Source organism: Branchiostoma belcheri, unplaced genomic scaffold (assembly GCF_001625305.1).
Source record: "Branchiostoma belcheri isolate BF01 breed outbred unplaced genomic scaffold, Haploidv18h27 scaffold1, whole genome shotgun sequence".
Classification (NCBI taxonomy): domain Eukaryota; kingdom Metazoa; phylum Chordata; class Leptocardii; order Amphioxiformes; family Branchiostomatidae; genus Branchiostoma; species Branchiostoma belcheri.
In genome coordinates this window covers 3,221,067-3,238,042 of record NW_017802379.1, presented here as the reverse complement: position 1 = coordinate 3,238,042, position 16,976 = coordinate 3,221,067, and the positions used below count along the sequence as shown (strand labels likewise).

The 16,976-nt window shown below is 42.3% G+C and overlaps 4 protein-coding genes across 4 annotated transcripts in view; 1 reads left to right on the top strand and 3 right to left on the bottom strand.

The window, feature by feature from the left end:
- The window catches only part of LOC109466960 (sodium/glucose cotransporter 4-like), a 6,028-nt gene extending 3,974 nt beyond the window's left edge, over positions 1–2,054 (top strand). The window contains exons 11-15 of the mRNA XM_019764849.1: positions 1–139; positions 236–404; positions 601–816; positions 1,360–1,504; positions 1,840–2,054. The exon at positions 1–139 is cut by the window's left edge and continues 14 nt beyond it. Of these exons, the coding sequence (XP_019620408.1) occupies positions 1–139; positions 236–404; positions 601–816; positions 1,360–1,504; positions 1,840–2,030 (860 nt within the window). The 3' untranslated portion in view covers positions 2,031–2,054. The remainder of the gene's footprint in view (positions 140–235; positions 405–600; positions 817–1,359; positions 1,505–1,839) is intronic.
- A 363-nt stretch (positions 2,055–2,417) lies between these two features.
- On the bottom strand, positions 2,418–5,170 carry LOC109464363 (RING finger protein nhl-1-like). The gene is made up of 4 exons (XM_019761350.1): positions 5,093–5,170; positions 3,887–4,012; positions 3,398–3,467; positions 2,418–3,277 (listed from the first exon to the last, which is right to left on the bottom strand). The coding sequence occupies exons 1-4, from the start codon at positions 5,168–5,170 to the stop codon at positions 2,418–2,420; spliced, it is 1,134 nt and encodes a 377-aa protein (XP_019616909.1).
- A 2,462-nt stretch (positions 5,171–7,632) lies between these two features.
- LOC109464266 (tripartite motif-containing protein 3-like) lies at positions 7,633–10,429 on the bottom strand. Its single transcript, XM_019761243.1, has 2 exons — positions 10,195–10,429; positions 7,633–8,501 (listed from the first exon to the last, which is right to left on the bottom strand). Exons 1-2 carry the CDS (start codon positions 10,427–10,429, stop codon positions 7,633–7,635), a joined length of 1,104 nt encoding a protein of 367 aa, XP_019616802.1.
- A 1,792-nt stretch (positions 10,430–12,221) lies between these two features.
- LOC109462033 (BTB/POZ domain-containing protein KCTD7-like) lies at positions 12,222–16,759 on the bottom strand. Its single transcript, XM_019758562.1, has 6 exons — positions 16,638–16,759; positions 15,348–15,592; positions 14,084–14,231; positions 13,790–13,923; positions 13,270–13,449; positions 12,222–12,945 (listed from the first exon to the last, which is right to left on the bottom strand). The coding sequence occupies exons 2-6, from the start codon at positions 15,525–15,527 to the stop codon at positions 12,739–12,741; spliced, it is 849 nt and encodes a 282-aa protein (XP_019614121.1). The 5' UTR covers positions 15,528–15,592; positions 16,638–16,759; the 3' UTR covers positions 12,222–12,738.
- Between the last annotated feature and the right edge of the window lie 217 nt (positions 16,760–16,976).

Here is a 16,976-nt window from a genome sequence, read left to right as displayed (position 1 = left end):
TGATGTTAGCGGTGATGTTGGCGGCCCTGATGAGTTCTCTCACCTCCATCTTCAACTCCTCCTCAACCATCTTCACCATGGACATCTGGAGGAAGTTCCGCACGCAATCTACGGAGAGAGAACTCATGATCGTCGGCAGGTAGGATTTCCACCTCACCCCAAGGGTGTGCGGGCAACTGTGGGGTCGCTTTTGTGGCTTCTCTGTATCTGTCAAATTAATGTCCATGTTTTGCAGGTTATTTGTGGTACTGCTGATCGTGGTGAGTATCGTCTGGATCCCGATTGTCCAGGCCGCACAGGGAGGGCAACTCTTCAACTACATCCAGGCGGTCACCGGCTACCTGTCCCCGCCCATCTGCGCAAGCTTCATCCTGGGCATCTTCTGGAAGAGGATGACGGAGCCGGTAGGTCAGATTTTTGGTGACACCTCAGGGGTGGATCTATTTGTAGAATCACTTGATTACATTGGTTACATATTCATACATTACTGCAGCTGCCGTTATAAAAACAGAACGATGATGTTTTGACATGTTTGACCTTTAATTTTTATGAGGAAAATTGGCAACTGAGGGAGATGGTGTCGTTTCCTTTCTTTTTCAGGGTGCGTTCTGGGGCTTGATGTCAGGCCTGGTGGTCGGTTTGATCCGGTTGGTGATGGACTTCGCCTACGGGTCGCCAGGGTGCGGCGAGCCTGAGTTCCGGCCGGCCGTGCTGTGGAGGGTCCACTTCCTGTACTTCGCCATGATCCTGTTCGCCGTCAGTGCCATCGTCATGGTCGTGGTCAGTCTCTGTACACCGCCCATCGACGATAAACACGTAAGTACAGTGTGAGCACGTGAACTACATGCCATCTATGTCAGTAATGCACAATTTACAGACTGGGCCAGACGCTGGTGTTTGATAAGCGATAGAGCTACAAGAGCTACAAGTGTATCCGCCCTCTCACGGTAGCGGGGAGATCATTACAGCCATGCAGGGTGCCAACTCGGGGTTAGCGGGGCACATTGCTTCTCGCGGTAGGGACTGGCACCCAGGCTATCGACTTCCTGCTGCAGTCTTCCTCAAATTTAAAAGATCACCAATGGTCACATGAATTAACGGACACTTGACGTCAGCGATTTGTGTCAGGAAGTCTATACCGCCCGCCGTCTCAGTTGAGTTAAGGTTGGCGTGCCCAGATGTACATATGTCCTCCTTGATCTATCATCATACTGAAGAGGTATGAGGGTAATTAATCAGGCAATTTACATATATAAAAGAAGAATGAAAAAGGAACATGGAACATGGAAGTACTTAAGGACTTTAATATGTTTAAAGAAGTTATTGTTTTATGGTTCAATGGCGGTTTACTATCGACAGCTTGTCCGTTTGACCTGGTCGACTCGCCACGACTTTGAAGAGAGACACGATCTGGACCAACCGCCGGAGACTGTCGAAATGATAGATCTGGACGGAGAGGGAGAAACAGCTCACACAGAGGTGAACGACCTCAAAGTCAAAGTCGGTAAGTCGACAGACAGGAAAAACTTGGAACACATGTTGGGACATACCATACCCTTTAATGGAGCAGAAGCAAAACATAGTAAACTTCATGCTATAACAGTCAAAGCTGTCTGTGAGAGCCTTATGAGAATTATGCTCTGCAAAAGCATTCTTCAACATAAATTGCATAATTGAATCATATATGTATATAGATTGCATATGATAATTCTTCAGAAGAAAAAAGAAACCTTCCTTTTGTAGATGGCTAAGCACTAAAACGATATAAAAGTTACAAGTTACAGTAGATATAACGTACATGTAACTTATATCCTTCCGTCCACATTAATACATTTTCAGTTGAAGAGCCTTCCCCGTGGAGGCGTGGTTTTGATTGGCTGTGCGGCATCAGCCAGAAGAACCAATCAGCTTCACCGGAACCGGATATCAGCATCTCAATTGACGAGAAGCCTCGTTCTCGTCTCATCCTCAACATCAATGCCGTCATCATGATGTGTGTGGGAGTTTTCCTCTGGGCCTTTTTTGCGTGAAGACAAGGGTCTCAGCGTGTTCTATGTATGGTTGAATTGCTTGCTTTTCAGATGATCATGAAACTGAAATGCACCTGTTGTGACATGGTCTACATGGTCTATGTTTAATAAATGGTTGTGCTCTTGTATACAGTGCAAAATCTGTAATGCAGTTCTTAACCAAAACGCTAAGATAGATTGCCGATCCCCTAAGGTTCACAGTTGGATGAGTCCTGTACATGTAGGTGCGATTTGCGGACTGGCTACGTAACTGTGCATGGGGAGTACATTATTTGTGTAAGTACAAAAGGAATAAAAAGCAAAACCTTAATGATATTGGCGAAGGCAATATCATTATCAAATCATAGTCATTGCGTCTACTGATGATGATATGCCACTAAAGCATTCTCAAATCTTTGAACCATTGAAATAGCCTGGAAAGATAGTTATAGTATTGTCGACAGCCTTGGTCACTACTAATTGCCCAGTTGGTCCCACGGCAAGATTCCACGGCTTTGTGATTTCAGCGGCAGTGAGGAGAAATTCTCCGCGGCTTGTGAACACGTCCACCCGTCCACTTCCCTCGTTGGCTACGAAGACGTGACCGGCAGTGTCTACGCGAATACCTCGCGGAAAATCTAGTTTACCTTCACCGCTACCATAGCCTCCGAAAAGCCGATGTCCCGAGGGATGGTATACCTGGACAACGGAATCGAGTAATTCAGTCACAAAAATGTTTCCATCTTTGTCTGAAGCAGCGTACTGCAATCTCATTTTTTGCCCCCCTTCGTTTCCGAAGGTCCGGCACATCGTACCGTTAGGATGAAACATCACAATTTGACTATCATTGACCAAGATGATGTTATTAGTGCGAACGTCAAAGTCAATGTGAGGGTATCCGCTGCTGAATGATTGAAACGCGAACTTGCTCAATGGCTGGCCATCTTGACTGTACTGAACTACATAACCATCACTATCTCGGTACCTTTTTAATACAGGTACCCACAGGTGACCCTGTCCGTCCATGGCAACGTCATAAGGCAGCATCTTTTGCCCATTGCCACCGGGTAACTCGGTGAGGAAGTGGCGGAGATGGGTGCCGTTCATGCTGTACACGTCGATTCGTTTTTTGTCAAGATCTGACACAAATATCTCATTGTCTTCCGATACCACCACCCCGCGATCGTTCCGATGTTTGTGTCCATGCTTTGATCCTTCCTCACCAATTATGATGATATTCTCCGACATCACATCTCCGTCGTGGCTTTCTGCAGTGACAGAGTAAAGCCTTACAGTTTCGCTGCATGCAGTATCAACGAAAGCCGCAAGAGGATAGCTATCACCCCTTTGTACCTACTAGGTCATTAGATAAACTTATAACTACATACCTTGTGTGCTGTTGTACGTTACTGGCAGTGTAGGGTCTCTTGCCCAGAAGATGTCATTGGAAAACTGGACCTGAAGAATATGAATCTTCCATCGTGAATGATACAAATAAGCAATTGCGTTTTAATAATATTTGGCTTAATTTGACAAACCATTACCGTCCCCCGGGCGGGATGCCCTAGATAGGGCTTTGCTCAGTATTATAGAACTAGAATAAGAATCGTGATTAACTCACTGTGGAGAACATGTACAAGACTTCATGAGTTGTCTCTTCAGGACTGCAGCAGGCAGGGTGACCAGAGGTGAGGGTAGTGTTCAGAGTTGATGTCATCTGTGGACGAAATAAATATCTCATCATGGAAAATTTTCTTGACATTGAATCGGGATGTGGCCAACATCGGCCTCCAACAGCACACAGAACAGAAGATCATAAACATTGAATCCATGAAATATTAAAGCATATTTTGAGAATGCCCCATACAGTTCCGGACCTTTTGGGTACCCTGCATGATGAAGAACACCCCAGCTAAGGAACTGCCGATGCCCAATAGAAGGAGGACGGCTCCTGCTACAGCAACCTGCACCAGACGATGTCTACTTCCTGAAAAACACTCTAGCTCAGAAAGAAAATGTAAATTGCTGGGAAAAAATTCTTTTACTAAGATAAGCAGAAGATATGAAGAAACAAAACAGCCGACAACACACCAGCGTCCAAAGTACATTTGTGGAGACGGAGGACGCCACAAACTTTCTGCCAGTTTTGAGGTACTGCTCATCGAGTTACGTGTTCTATCTACATCAAGTGACGTTATGGAAGCGGTGGATTGCTTAGTACTAGTTCTGTCAAGTAGAAAGTGTTTCCGTTGAAATTACAGTTTAATTCTGCTTCACATTTTAGATGATAGAATTATAACAGCCATATTATATAATAACCACCGGTTACATAGTAAACCACTCACCTCGATGACTCTAAGGCAAGCATTGCATTTATACAACTGTAACGTTAAACATGTAAACATATTACAAATCTTACCGCAACTTGCGTCTAAGGGAATCTCGTCTGGATTCGGATTATGATAGATTGGATTCGGGGCATGTCGGACCGTATGCCGGGCACAGTCATCCCCAACAGAGGTTGCAGTGCCTGCGTCATTTCCAGATATGTCACATCCTGCCAGGCTGTCCTTGTTGTAGTCACTGTCATAACCCGGATATATTGCAGCATATGGTTGAATGACGGGATCTTTATCTCTGTTATCCGACCTGAAGGAGGCTCTAACGGCAGGGCGGCCGGTTGCTTCGTGTACCGGATGATCAGAATCCGGATCGCCGGCCATGTACATCGGGTTGGGGTTCAAAGTGTCTTGCTCGTACATCTGATTCGGATGAAACGCGTGTGTGGAGCGAAGGATGTCATTCGTTTCAGCTGAGTTAGCGTTAGTGTTCTGGTCATTTTGCCCGTATACTGCACCGGTGTTGTGGTCATTTTTCTTGTTTACTATACTGCAGCTGGTGTTCTGGCCCTTTTGCATGAACACTGCACTAGCGTTCTTGTCATTTTGCGCGTACACTGCACTAGTGTTCTGGTCATGATCATTTTGCGCCTTCATCTTAATTTGTTTTACCAGAGTGTTCTGTCCGTATATCAGATTGTCAACAGCACACGATTCCATGTCGCCATCTTTTCTGGATCTGACAGAAAAGCCGGAAGTGATGTCATCGTCACGTGACTCGATCTCCTCTCCAGTGCCTGTCTCCGGATTTGCCTGTGCCATACTTTCTCGAAATCGCTTCTGATGACAATTGACGTGGACAGATTTCGCCCGCTTACCTGTATTTGGCACAGGTAAATTGAATTCTTAGGTATAGATTCTTGCAACATCTTGCAAATATTATACAATAATTCTGGCAAAATGTATAGCATGCAATCTTGTTAAAGCTTTCATAAAGATCTAGTCTTACATCTTTTGAAACCAACAGGGCCCTTTCCCATGGTTTGTCATCAAAAAGTATGTATGTATGTATGTATATCAGTAGACTTAGACTGCAGACAAATTAATTGTTTTTTCCATTGGACATGCGTAGTAACTGACAAGCCAACATGTACTGTGTCTGAGTGTCTGAGGTTGTCCTTATTCGTGTCAACATGTCACGTGACAATGATACATGGCTCACCTCACCTCACCTCACCTATCCCTTTACCTCGTTGAGGGTCGTTGGGCATCAGGCTACTGGATCTAAACTTGGGCCATGGCCGGCCACATACATACACATAAGTAGCCACCCAAAACAACGCCTAGTTCACATGGGTAATGGCCTAGTTTAAGAAACGCACTTGGGTGTTGAATTGTCATGACGAATGAAAATATTTTCCTCACGTACAGAACTACTTTCCAAACAGTTGTTCCCGAAGATTAGTCTCAGTCTTACAGGGTACTTTGCAGTAGTGTGACGTGACAAGCCTTTTTGTAAATCCTGGTAAGTTTCAACCACAAGGAAAAGCAAATGCAGAAATGTAGAAAGGAGCATACAGACTAAAAAAATCAACGAACCCGGGACCTATTGGTTCCCAGTCCAACGCTGTAACCGTTGCGCTACACAGACTAAAAAAGCGGTAGAAAATAAAACATATCGCGCTTACCGCAGGGCTTCTACAGCAAGGGTTTGTATTCGAGCGTCTATATCGTCTTCGGTCTCAAGCTCTTCTGCACAAACAAGTCTGTTCTTCGAAAAACTACGACAGGCAACGTTCAATAAACATAGGTAGAAATCATTGCAATCTTTTGGGTAAAAGAACAATGGTGTTTTTTTCGCCTAGTCGGAAACAAGAGATATGTTTACAGATGAATATGAATGGAAAACAAAGATTTAACAGAACAATTACCGGCGTTGAAAACATGACATGAATGTGACTGAAAGTTAGGAATTTGTCTAGTTGTTCTAAACTGTTACCCCCCCCCCTAAAGAATATCTCGACTGCCCTGGGAGGTGCCAGCTGTCTCTGCAAATATCAGTCACGACTTTTGCGACGTTACGTAAAAAATCAAGTGTCTGTAGAAGATCACGTTTTAAAGAACACTTCCACGTACATCTTTGCATGTTCGTGGAACTGTTACTGCGTAACACGTCTATGAGGATTTTGCTCTGTAAAATCATTCTTCATCATCGAAAAGAATGACGTAATCAACTATAATCTAATCAAAGCTGTAATATCGTTACATGGTACTGCTTCAAAAGAAAGTGAGCCCTTCCTTTTGTAGATCATAATGGTACCACTATTCATCACCATTTAATTTCCTTCCACATATTTTGATTTTCAGTTAAAGAGCCTTCAAGATGTGTGGTTTTGATTGGATGTGCGGCATCATAGGGAAGCGAGTGTGGGAGCCCCGGCATACAAGTAGGATGGTACCCAGGCTAGGTAAAGACGACTGTCTCAGGATGTTCTATGTATGATTTCGTTTCAGATTATCAAGAAGCTGAAATGCACCTTTTGTGCCATGGCCTATGTTTAATAGGTGGTTGTGCTCTTTATACAGTGCAGAATCTGCATTGCAGTTCTCAACCATCACGCTAGAATAGGTTACCGATCCCCTGAGGTTCACAGTTTGATAAGGGGCCTGTATATGTAGGTGAGGTATGCAGATTGCTACGTAACTGTGGGCCTACATAATTTGTATGCGCGAGTTGCCGTAAAATGTTTTAAAAGAATTGTCAGGTATGTGCGTATGTGGTGTGTAAAGTTGGCGTATACGTAATTAACACATGACTAACATACAATGTCTGAGTGCTTTTATTTTTCAACTGAAGGGTAGTCGTCGCTCTTTATGTGTCAAATTACAATATACAACATTTTTGCTTACTAACAGTTAAAACTCTTATGGTATTCCGAATACAACTTTTCTAATCACATATTGTTTTATACAAATCCACATAGGTAAACAATGAGCACAACAACTAAGAAACATTCAACATCCAGCAAATCGTATTCAGTTTATAATGCAGGTAAGATAAGTTTCCCTTGCTAAAGTTGTCTGTGTTTCCGTTTCCTTGGCAATATCCTTATATTCTTATTTGAAAACAAACTTCTTTCTACGGCCAATAACCGAACATAGTCAAGGGCGGACACCTACTCACATCACACTATCATAAGCAACCATTCACAATATTTGATTTTTAACAAAACAAAATCTTAGCGAAGGTAACATCTACTTGATGATATGCCACAAGAGCAATATCAAATCTTTGAAACATTATGGAAACGCCAGCCTGGAAAGATAGTTATAGTATTGTCGACAGTCTTGGTCACTACTAACTGACCATCCGATCCCACGGCAAGATTCCACGGCTTTGTGATTTTAGCGGCAGTGAGGAGAAATTCCCCGCGGCTTGTGAACACATCCACCCGTCCGTTTTCCTCGTTAGCTACGATGACGTGACCGGCAGTGTCCACGCGAATACCTCGCGGAAAATTGAGTTTACCTTCACCGCTACCATAGCCCCCGAATTTGAATAGCCGATGTCCCAAGGGATTGTATCCCTGGACAATAGAATAGCCTTGTTCAGTCACAAAAATGTTTCCATCTTTGTCTGAAGCAGCGTACTGCAGATTCATGTTTAGGCCTGTTTTATTTCCGAACGTCTGGTACAGTGTACCATTAGGATGGAACATCACGATTTGAGAACCGTTGACCAAGATGATTTTATTAGTGCGAACGTCAAAGTCAATGTGAGGGAATCCTCTGGATGATTGAAACGCGAACTTGCTCAATGGCTGGCCATCTTGACTGTACTGAACTACATAAGCATCACTATCTCGGTACCTTTTTAATACAGGTACCCACAGGTGACCCTGTCCGTCCATGGCAACGTCATAAGGCAGCATCTTTTGCCCATTGCCATCGGGCAACTCGGTAGGGAAGTGGCGGAGATAGGTGCCGTTCATGCTGTAGACGTCGATTCGTCTTGTGTCAAGATCTGACACAAATATCCCATTGTCTTCCGATACCACCACACCGCGATCGTTCCGATATTTGTATGGATACTTTGATCCTTCCTCGCCAATGATGATGATATTCTCCGATATCACGCCTCCGTCGTGGCTTTCTGTGGTGACAATGAGATACATGTACAAAACTCTATTTTGCTGCAGTATCAACGATAGCCATCACTCAGCCAAGCTAAGGTGGCCCAGGCTTGACTTGCCCAATAATTCATTTAAATATGATGATTAGCTACTGTAATATTATAATTAACCAAGTGCTAGCTCTCACCTACGTAAGATAAACCTGTAATTACATACATTGTGTGCTGCTGTACGTTGACGGCAGTGTAGGGTATGTTGTCCAGAAGGTGTCATTTGCAAACTGGACCTGAAGAATATCAATTTCCCGTTAATTTTGATAAAAATAGACTTTTATGTATCTGAAAACAATTATGATTGTTCTCGTAATTAACTTACTGTGGACAAGAGATCTTCATCAGTTGTTGTGGTGTAGGTAGTGTCCACAGCTGATGTCATCTGTGGGCGAAATGAAAATCATATCATGGAACATTTTCATTGAACCAGGAAGAGGGCCGATACCGGCTTCTAACGATCTTTGGTCCGTTGCTCATGTATGTCATTTGCGGAAAATCATGTACTCTCAAGGAGGCTGTGCTTCGGCTTATTTTTTACGTGTGTGGGGGACTTGTACAGACACTGACCTGTTGGGTGTCCTGAATGGTGTAGACTATCCCGGCTAAGGCACCGACGATGCCTAATAGCAGGATGACGGCTCCTGTAACAGCAACCTGCACTAGATGTCTTCTTCCTGAAAAACACCCTGGCATGGCTGGGAAAAACGTCTTTTACGAACACACGTAGAAGATATGAAGAAACAAAGAAACGGACAGTAGACAGCGTCCGAAGTACTAGAGAATTAGTAAATTTTGAGGCACTGCTCACCGAGTCATGAGGTCTATCTACAAGTGACGTCATAGTAGCTGTGCATTCCTCATTAATTAACATGGACAGGTTTTGTTCAGGATTTTTTTTGTTGTTGTTGTAAATCAGTTTAATTCTGCTGAACATTGCAAATGTCTTATTGTATAGTGACAATCTTTATATAGTGATTCAATGAATGCAAAGCCTTACCTCTACGGCAAGCTTTGTATTAGAACTAGTTCAAATGTAAACATATTATAGATCTTACCCCAAACTGCATATAGGGGAATATTGGCTGGATTCGGATTATGATAAATTGGATTCGGAGTATTGCAGATTGCATGTGGGACGCTGTCATCCCCAACAGAGGTTGCGTTTCCGGATACGTCACATCCTGTCAAGTCGTTGTTGCTATAGCCATCGTCATCATCATCGTCATATCTTATAGCATATGGTTGAATGACGGGATCTTTATCTCTGTTATCCGACCTGAAGGAGGCTGTAACGACTGGGCGGCCGGTTCCTTCGTGTATCGGATGATCAGAATCCGGATCGCCGGCCATGTACATCGGGTTGGGGTTCAAAGTGTCTTGCTCGTACATCTGATTCGGATGAAACGCGTGTGTGGAGCGAAGGATGTCATTCATTTCAGCTGAGTTAGCGTTAGTGTTCTGGTCATTTTGCCCGTATACTGCACCGGTGTTGTGGTCATTATGCTCGTTTATAGTTACTGTACTGGTGTTCCGGCCCTTTTGCACGTACACTGCTCTGGCGTTCTTGTCATTTTGCGCGTACACTGACACTGTACTGGTGTTCTTCTGGGCGTTTTGCACGTCCAATGCTTGTTCTTGTCATTTTGCGTGTAAACTGTACCTGTCTTCTGGTCCTTTTGCATGTACACTGCACTGGTGTTCTGGTCATTTTGCGCATACACTGTAGTGACTGTACTAGTGGTCTGTTCATTTTGCGCGTACGCTACACTGGTGTTCTGGTCATTTTGCACGTTCACCGTACTAGTTGTCTGGTCATTTTGTGCGTACACTGCACTAGTGTTTTGGTCATTTTGCGCATACAATGTACTAGTTTTGTGGTCACTTTGCACCTTCATCTGAATTTGTTTCTCCAAAGTGTTTTGTCCGTACATCGGGTTATCAACACCACACGATTCAATGTCGCCATCTTTCTGGAATCTGACAGACCAGCCGGAAGTGACGTCGTCGTCACGTGACCTGAAATCCTCAGTGCCGGTTTCCGGATTTGCCTGTGCCATACTTCTTTGAAATCGTTTCTGACAACAGTTGACCTGGATAGATTTTAGATTGCCAGAGTTTTACCTGTATATGGCACACGTAAATTGAATCTGGTTTGGTATAGATTCATGCAACACAACACGGATGTTATTCATTTACTTAACCAGTATAAAGTAGGTGACCAAGTCTCGTTATGAAATGGCATTATTGATTTCTAGAATAATGTCAAAAATTTGCAGCAGTAACGCTAACAAGCGTCACTTTATTTTGATGGGTTCTACAATATCGCAAGGCATAAATTATAATCATCTCCCAGAAGCTAATAACAGGATCATAGCGTTTTATAACTGACCAAATATAGAGTTTATATTTTTTTTAACAATTGCAAACAGAACGGTTTGTCGTAAAAAGCACGTCAGTAGACTTTTACTGCAGACAAATTAATTGTCTTTTTGCAAGTGGACATGCGTAGTAACTGACGAATCTGCGTGTATTGTTGATCTTTATATTCTATATAGCAATTTCACATGGCTACTAGGTCTAACCTTTACCTTACTAGGTCTAAACTACGTCAATTCATCCATACAATGTACATCCACCAAATTCACATAGCTACCCGAAACAATGCCTTCTTCACGGAGGCAATAGTCTAGTGTAAGCTATGCACTTGTAATGTTGAATAGTCGTAACGAAGGAAGATATTTACATGTACGTCACGTACAAAACTACTTTTCACACAGTTGATCCCGAAGATAAGTCTCAGTCTTACAGAAAATAATGCAGTAGTGTGACGTGACACGACTTGTAGCGAAATCCTGGTAACTTTTCTAGAACCAGGGAATGAGAATACAGGAATGTAAAATGACAACACGTAGCATGCGAAGTTCTTACCGAACGCCTATGTCATCTTCTGTATCAGTCTCATCTGAAGATTAGTCTCACCTTGCATGCAGAAGCAAGCCTGTTCTTCGAAAACTGACAACAACCAACGTTCAATAAACATCTTTGGTACGAATCATTGCCATATTTTGGGTGGAAGAACAATGGTGTTTTTCTTCGCCTAGTCGTAAACAAGACATATGTTTACAGATGAGTATGAAGAATAAACAAAGATTCGACAGGACAATTATCGGTGATGAAAACATGACATGAATGTGACTGAAGGTTAAGATCTTTTTTACTTGTTTTAAACTGTCACCCGCCAACAGAATGGCTCGTGGCCCTGCTAGGTGCCAACTGTTTATGCAAATATCAGTCATGACTTTTGCAACATCACGTGGCAAGTAAACAGTCTGTTGTAGATTACATACATGTTTGCATACGTCGGTGAAGGTTAGACATCCAACGCCAAAAAAAGTTACAAGCAACTGGATAAGTTTCAGGTATCATCCACTAGTAGTGGATGCTACCTGAAACGTCCTGACCGTTTCTAAAATCATGTCCAGTTGCTCGAGTAACTGCATGTGATTTTGGCATACGTGTTTACATATCTATCTATATTTCAGCAGTAGCTACGTACTGAAATAATACAAATTTATGCAAACCTACTGCTCTGAATAATTCACAATTTGTATCATAGTGTATTTTATAGCAATGTATTCGTTTTACAAGTCTAATAAAAATCGTTAGCCCATAAAGGAAGTTCTAAAAGCAACAAGTCACTTTGGAAGACACACACTGTACTGTGATATATAATTAGCAGCAATAGACTTTGATATAAGTAAAACATCTCCATTGTATATTCATTCAGGTAAAATAACTTCTTTTCTTGGCTAGAGTTTGACTCTTCCCTTTCCTTTACCGAAATCACTGAGCAAAGCACAAGAGTCTCTCGTCCACGTATCATTTTTACAAAGCATTCACGACCCTTACCCCATCAATACTTATTATATACTTTTGCTAATCAGTGTTGATGTTGCCATCATTAAGATGTTTTGAACATGACTTTCATTTGCTTAAGGTCAGTCATTGAAATAGCTAGAAAGCTACAATTAAAAATGCTTGGAATAAAATAGTAAAACCGCTTGGTTCGTTGAGGACAGACTTCTGCCGTAAGTACTTTAAAAGCTTTAGTATTTGCATGTTATTTGAAAGGCATCTTGGGTAATATAATTTAAACCATCGCCTAGCGGTTGAACATGGAAGTTCACCAAAATGGCGACGTTTTTCACCACCACGTGAATGTGAAGTCGTACTTGAACCCGCATATGTAGCCAATCCCCTTGCAGGTATCTATAAGCGTGGTGGTCAGATTGAAGCCCCTTTCTTTGACCAAGTCAAATTCTATACTGCTAAGTAGAGTAGCGACGTCCAGGGTTTGAGGGAGATCCAAAAACCCGACGTCGTGTCGAGCCAGCTCGCAAATCATGTGCACCTGTGTGGCAGAAAAAAAATGACATACCATTTCTCATTTCAAATGTCTAGGGCACAATCTACCAATGACTGTTCCTGCTACATGTGTACACACTAATAAGGACCAAGATTTCTTTGCATTGACACAAAAGGTCCAGAACCAGACATGGTAACTGGTGTTGGGTCACATCATGTTGCAATTTTATAGCAGGAGGCCTAGGGATTTAGACTCCTGTAACCATATATATGAATGTGTTTGAGTAAAAATTAACAGAGCAGACCGTGTGCGAAGGTAAACATTATACATTTGCTTTGTAAATGTTACCTTTCTAGTTTAGTTTCTCACCTTTACTTGTGGACCATCGTTTAGATAGTGGAAGGTGACGAGGACGCGCGACTGTCTCCTCATGTCCAGTTTGGCCCGCTCCCTGCCCACTATGATGATCTGTTCTAGCAGCTCCTTATAGTTCGGCACCTTAGATACAAACTGGGTCTTCACGACATCACTGGCCACAGGCTGGACGTTCTGAAGGAAATATTACATAAGTAATACAGTTGCACAACCCAGTAGTAACGTAGTTCTGCAGTGGCGCTGCAGTAGGGAGAATGCGGTCCCAAACGCCATTTAGGTCCCAAACACGACGTATCCTCTCTCTTCGGGGCTCATGGTGGGAGTAGATTTTCTAATCCAATGCAGTACATTATCAAGGTATTACGGAAGATAATTTTTATTCCTGCCTTTCTCTAATACATTATTTAATGACAGTAGTGTGGAAAGTCGTCATTGACGTGAATGAAGACGTCATACGTGGTCTGAGAGGAGGTTTCAAATTCTACGATTGAAATATGACATCATCAGAGTCTACCTGTAGAGTTGCCATCAGAGTGAGAAGCCCGTAGTGCTGCGCTTCGCTGTAGAGCCGCCTGGCGGCAGCACGAGGTGGCATCTGTTCCGTCCGCAACCAGGCCAAAATGTATGTAAACAACGCCCCGTCCCGATCTAAGGCAAACGAACAAACAAATAAACAGAAATTTCAAACCGATCTTACAGTCGTTCAGGTGAATCACATTACATGTCTGATCACATCACGATCCATCACGCAAACATCTGCTTGGAGATTAACCATAACACTGGTGGCAGCGGTGGGATTGGAACCTACCAATAAAATAGCGCCCATCCTCGTCCCTCTGGATCTTGTGCCGACCAGAGAACATGCCGGCAAGCATGGAGTCCTTCTGGGACCGCAGTGTGGACAGCAGAGTGGTGAAGTGTACGCCTCCTACATTCAGGTTGATCACTTCAGGAAACTACGTACAGTATGTGAAATTACCAATGTGAAATTAATAGATGGATGTTATATATACTTAATGATATTTTATCTTTGGTGTGGTAATACGTTGTGTTTACAAGTGTTGAGATAAAATTGTTACTTATCCTTATTTGCTAATCTATGCTCAGTCCATTGATTTTGTAATGATATCTAAAATAAGGCTTAGGTTTCCGCTTTGCATTGATTTATGTTTTTTACTATGTACAAGGTTTGACCGTTTGTCTCAGCTTGATTAGCTTTATTATTTGTATATTTACTTCTGCTTCTCTATTCATTAAATATGCTAATGTACTAGAATTTTTTACTACCTAATGTGACTTAGAAATGGGATTCTAACGTTATTGGTCAAGTACCAAAGCAGCTTCTTTATTGTATACAAGTGTTCTTGATTTCAAACTTCATGTAAATGTGATTGTGTGCTTACCATGAATTGTGTGTACCTGTTTTGAAATGAAGTCCAGGGAAGCTATTGGTGTGTCCGAGGATTTTAAAATAAAACATGAGTGTATATGTGTGTATTGTTGCTAAGGTCCAACGGTAGCATAAAGCAAATAATTTCATTAAAAAATCATGAACAACGGATGTTGCTGTTAGTATTTGAAAGGAACGTTATAAATAGAATACGCTGGTGGACATTCATGAATGTTATATTTACTCAAAATACATCTGTTGCAACTTACATTTCTATCAGTATGGTACATGTAATTATATCAAAGCCCCGGGGTATACGATTAGCTCTATGTGTACGTTTTATCAGTTACAAAACAATAAGCTTCCTTGGATACAACAGATTGTGTTCTGTGGGGAATGAGAAATAATCCATTTACAGTGGTAGCTACTTTAAAATTTGCCCTCTTTGATGTCAAAATCAATGCTTATCGGATAGTCTTGGCAGACAGACACACCAGACTATACGCGAGCAGAATTTCAATACATTTAAAAAAGGATTTGATGATCATATGTGGTAGATCATCAGAAGCATCACATTTACTTTCTAAAATATGGCTAAATCCATAAAAGTTAATAAAGATCGCACATTATGTTCACTGTCTTTCTCAAGAAAGTCACAAAGGTAGAAAAGATATGGAATTACCTTATCATGGCACTCTTCATCAAGGTATTCATATCGAGGAGGTCGGATAGCGCCGTTATCTAGAGGAACGTCAGTCATATTGTTTACACCTGATTGGGAATTCTCAGCCGCGCCTCTAGCGTCTGGGTCCGGTACTGCAGGAACATCGTGATTGTCGACGTCGGGCACGTTTTCTGACATCACTGCTGTAATCAGATTTGCTCAGCAAATTTTGTGTAGATCATACGGCAGACGACAACACGGCTCTGAAATATAGATGAGTATAACCGCTGAAGTATGCGACAAGGTTCTCACTCAAAAACACCACAACGTGTCTTCCGTTAATTTCATGGTACAGATTTTGTAGGAACGCCACATCATTCACGATAACAACAACAGGTTGTTTCCATTTGGGTGTTTCCATTCAATTGAGCGTACAGGCAGAAAATGGACCACTTGGCAATGATGCCATTGAAGCAGTGGACCATTACAAAAGATTGGGTCACACATTTTGTAACGTTGTTTTGTTTGTCTCATCAAGATCAAATAAATCATGTAACAATACACCTTTACGCTGTAACAAAATCTAAGATGTAATCGAGATACATTCAGTGATACCTAAGGGACAGAACTGGCAAACCTTCAAGGCAGATTTGATTCACATTCAGTACGTGGCGTTAGGTCGTTTTCCCCGAAGTATTAACACATCGTATCGATCTGTGATTTTACTGCGACACCCAAACAACCGGAAGATGGCCCATATGGGTAAAACATCAAGGTACAGTACTGGTGAATCACATCACGCCCACTGTTGGTGGTTTAGGAAGCCCTAACGTATACAAATCGATCAACGTTAACGCCTGACTACTAGCCTGGAATCCAGACTGTTACCGGGGTCTAGACAGGCCAGTCATCGTCGGCACCTAGACCAACCTGCCCCCGAAGAGTTACCTTTCCCTTAGCCCCCTGATGAAGGCCCTTATCTCTTACTCAGGCACAGGGCGGTCAATTCGGACAGGTAAAAATCGCTTGCCAGCCGGGGACAGAAGCTTACAGTGCCGAGGAAAATCCAGCGCAGCAGCCACTGGGAGAGACTCACTGAGTGGTTACACAGTTCACAAATGAAACACTAACGTCTATAATGCTGTCAGGTCAGGCTAAACAAAATATAAAACTGTTTATGTGTGCATTCAAGCAACCTAGGAAATCTTCTACTGGAAGCTATCGAAGGTTGAAATCTGCACCTTACACAAACAGCAGTGTTTAAAATATCTAAACCTGCTATCTAAACACCTATATGAGCCCACCTACCTGTAGAAGAACGAAGTAGAGTATAAACTAGTACGATCCAGTTCTTGTTGATAAGACGGTAACACCATACATGGCTCATTTCACATCAAAAACCTGCCCCGCCTCCGGCCTGCATTCACAGGTGATTAATGAACTCTGGTAGAAACCACTCACCCTGGGGGGTATATTAAATACTGTCATTTTAAAACAATTGTACTAAATTTTATTTCTTCTGTATATTATAGAAGATAATAAGCATATAATAGAGGAATACAGTTATTTGATTGCAGTTTAAAACTCTTATAGCGGACTCCGACAAGTTTATTTATTATCCTTAAACCCCCTTTCTTATAGTGAAAG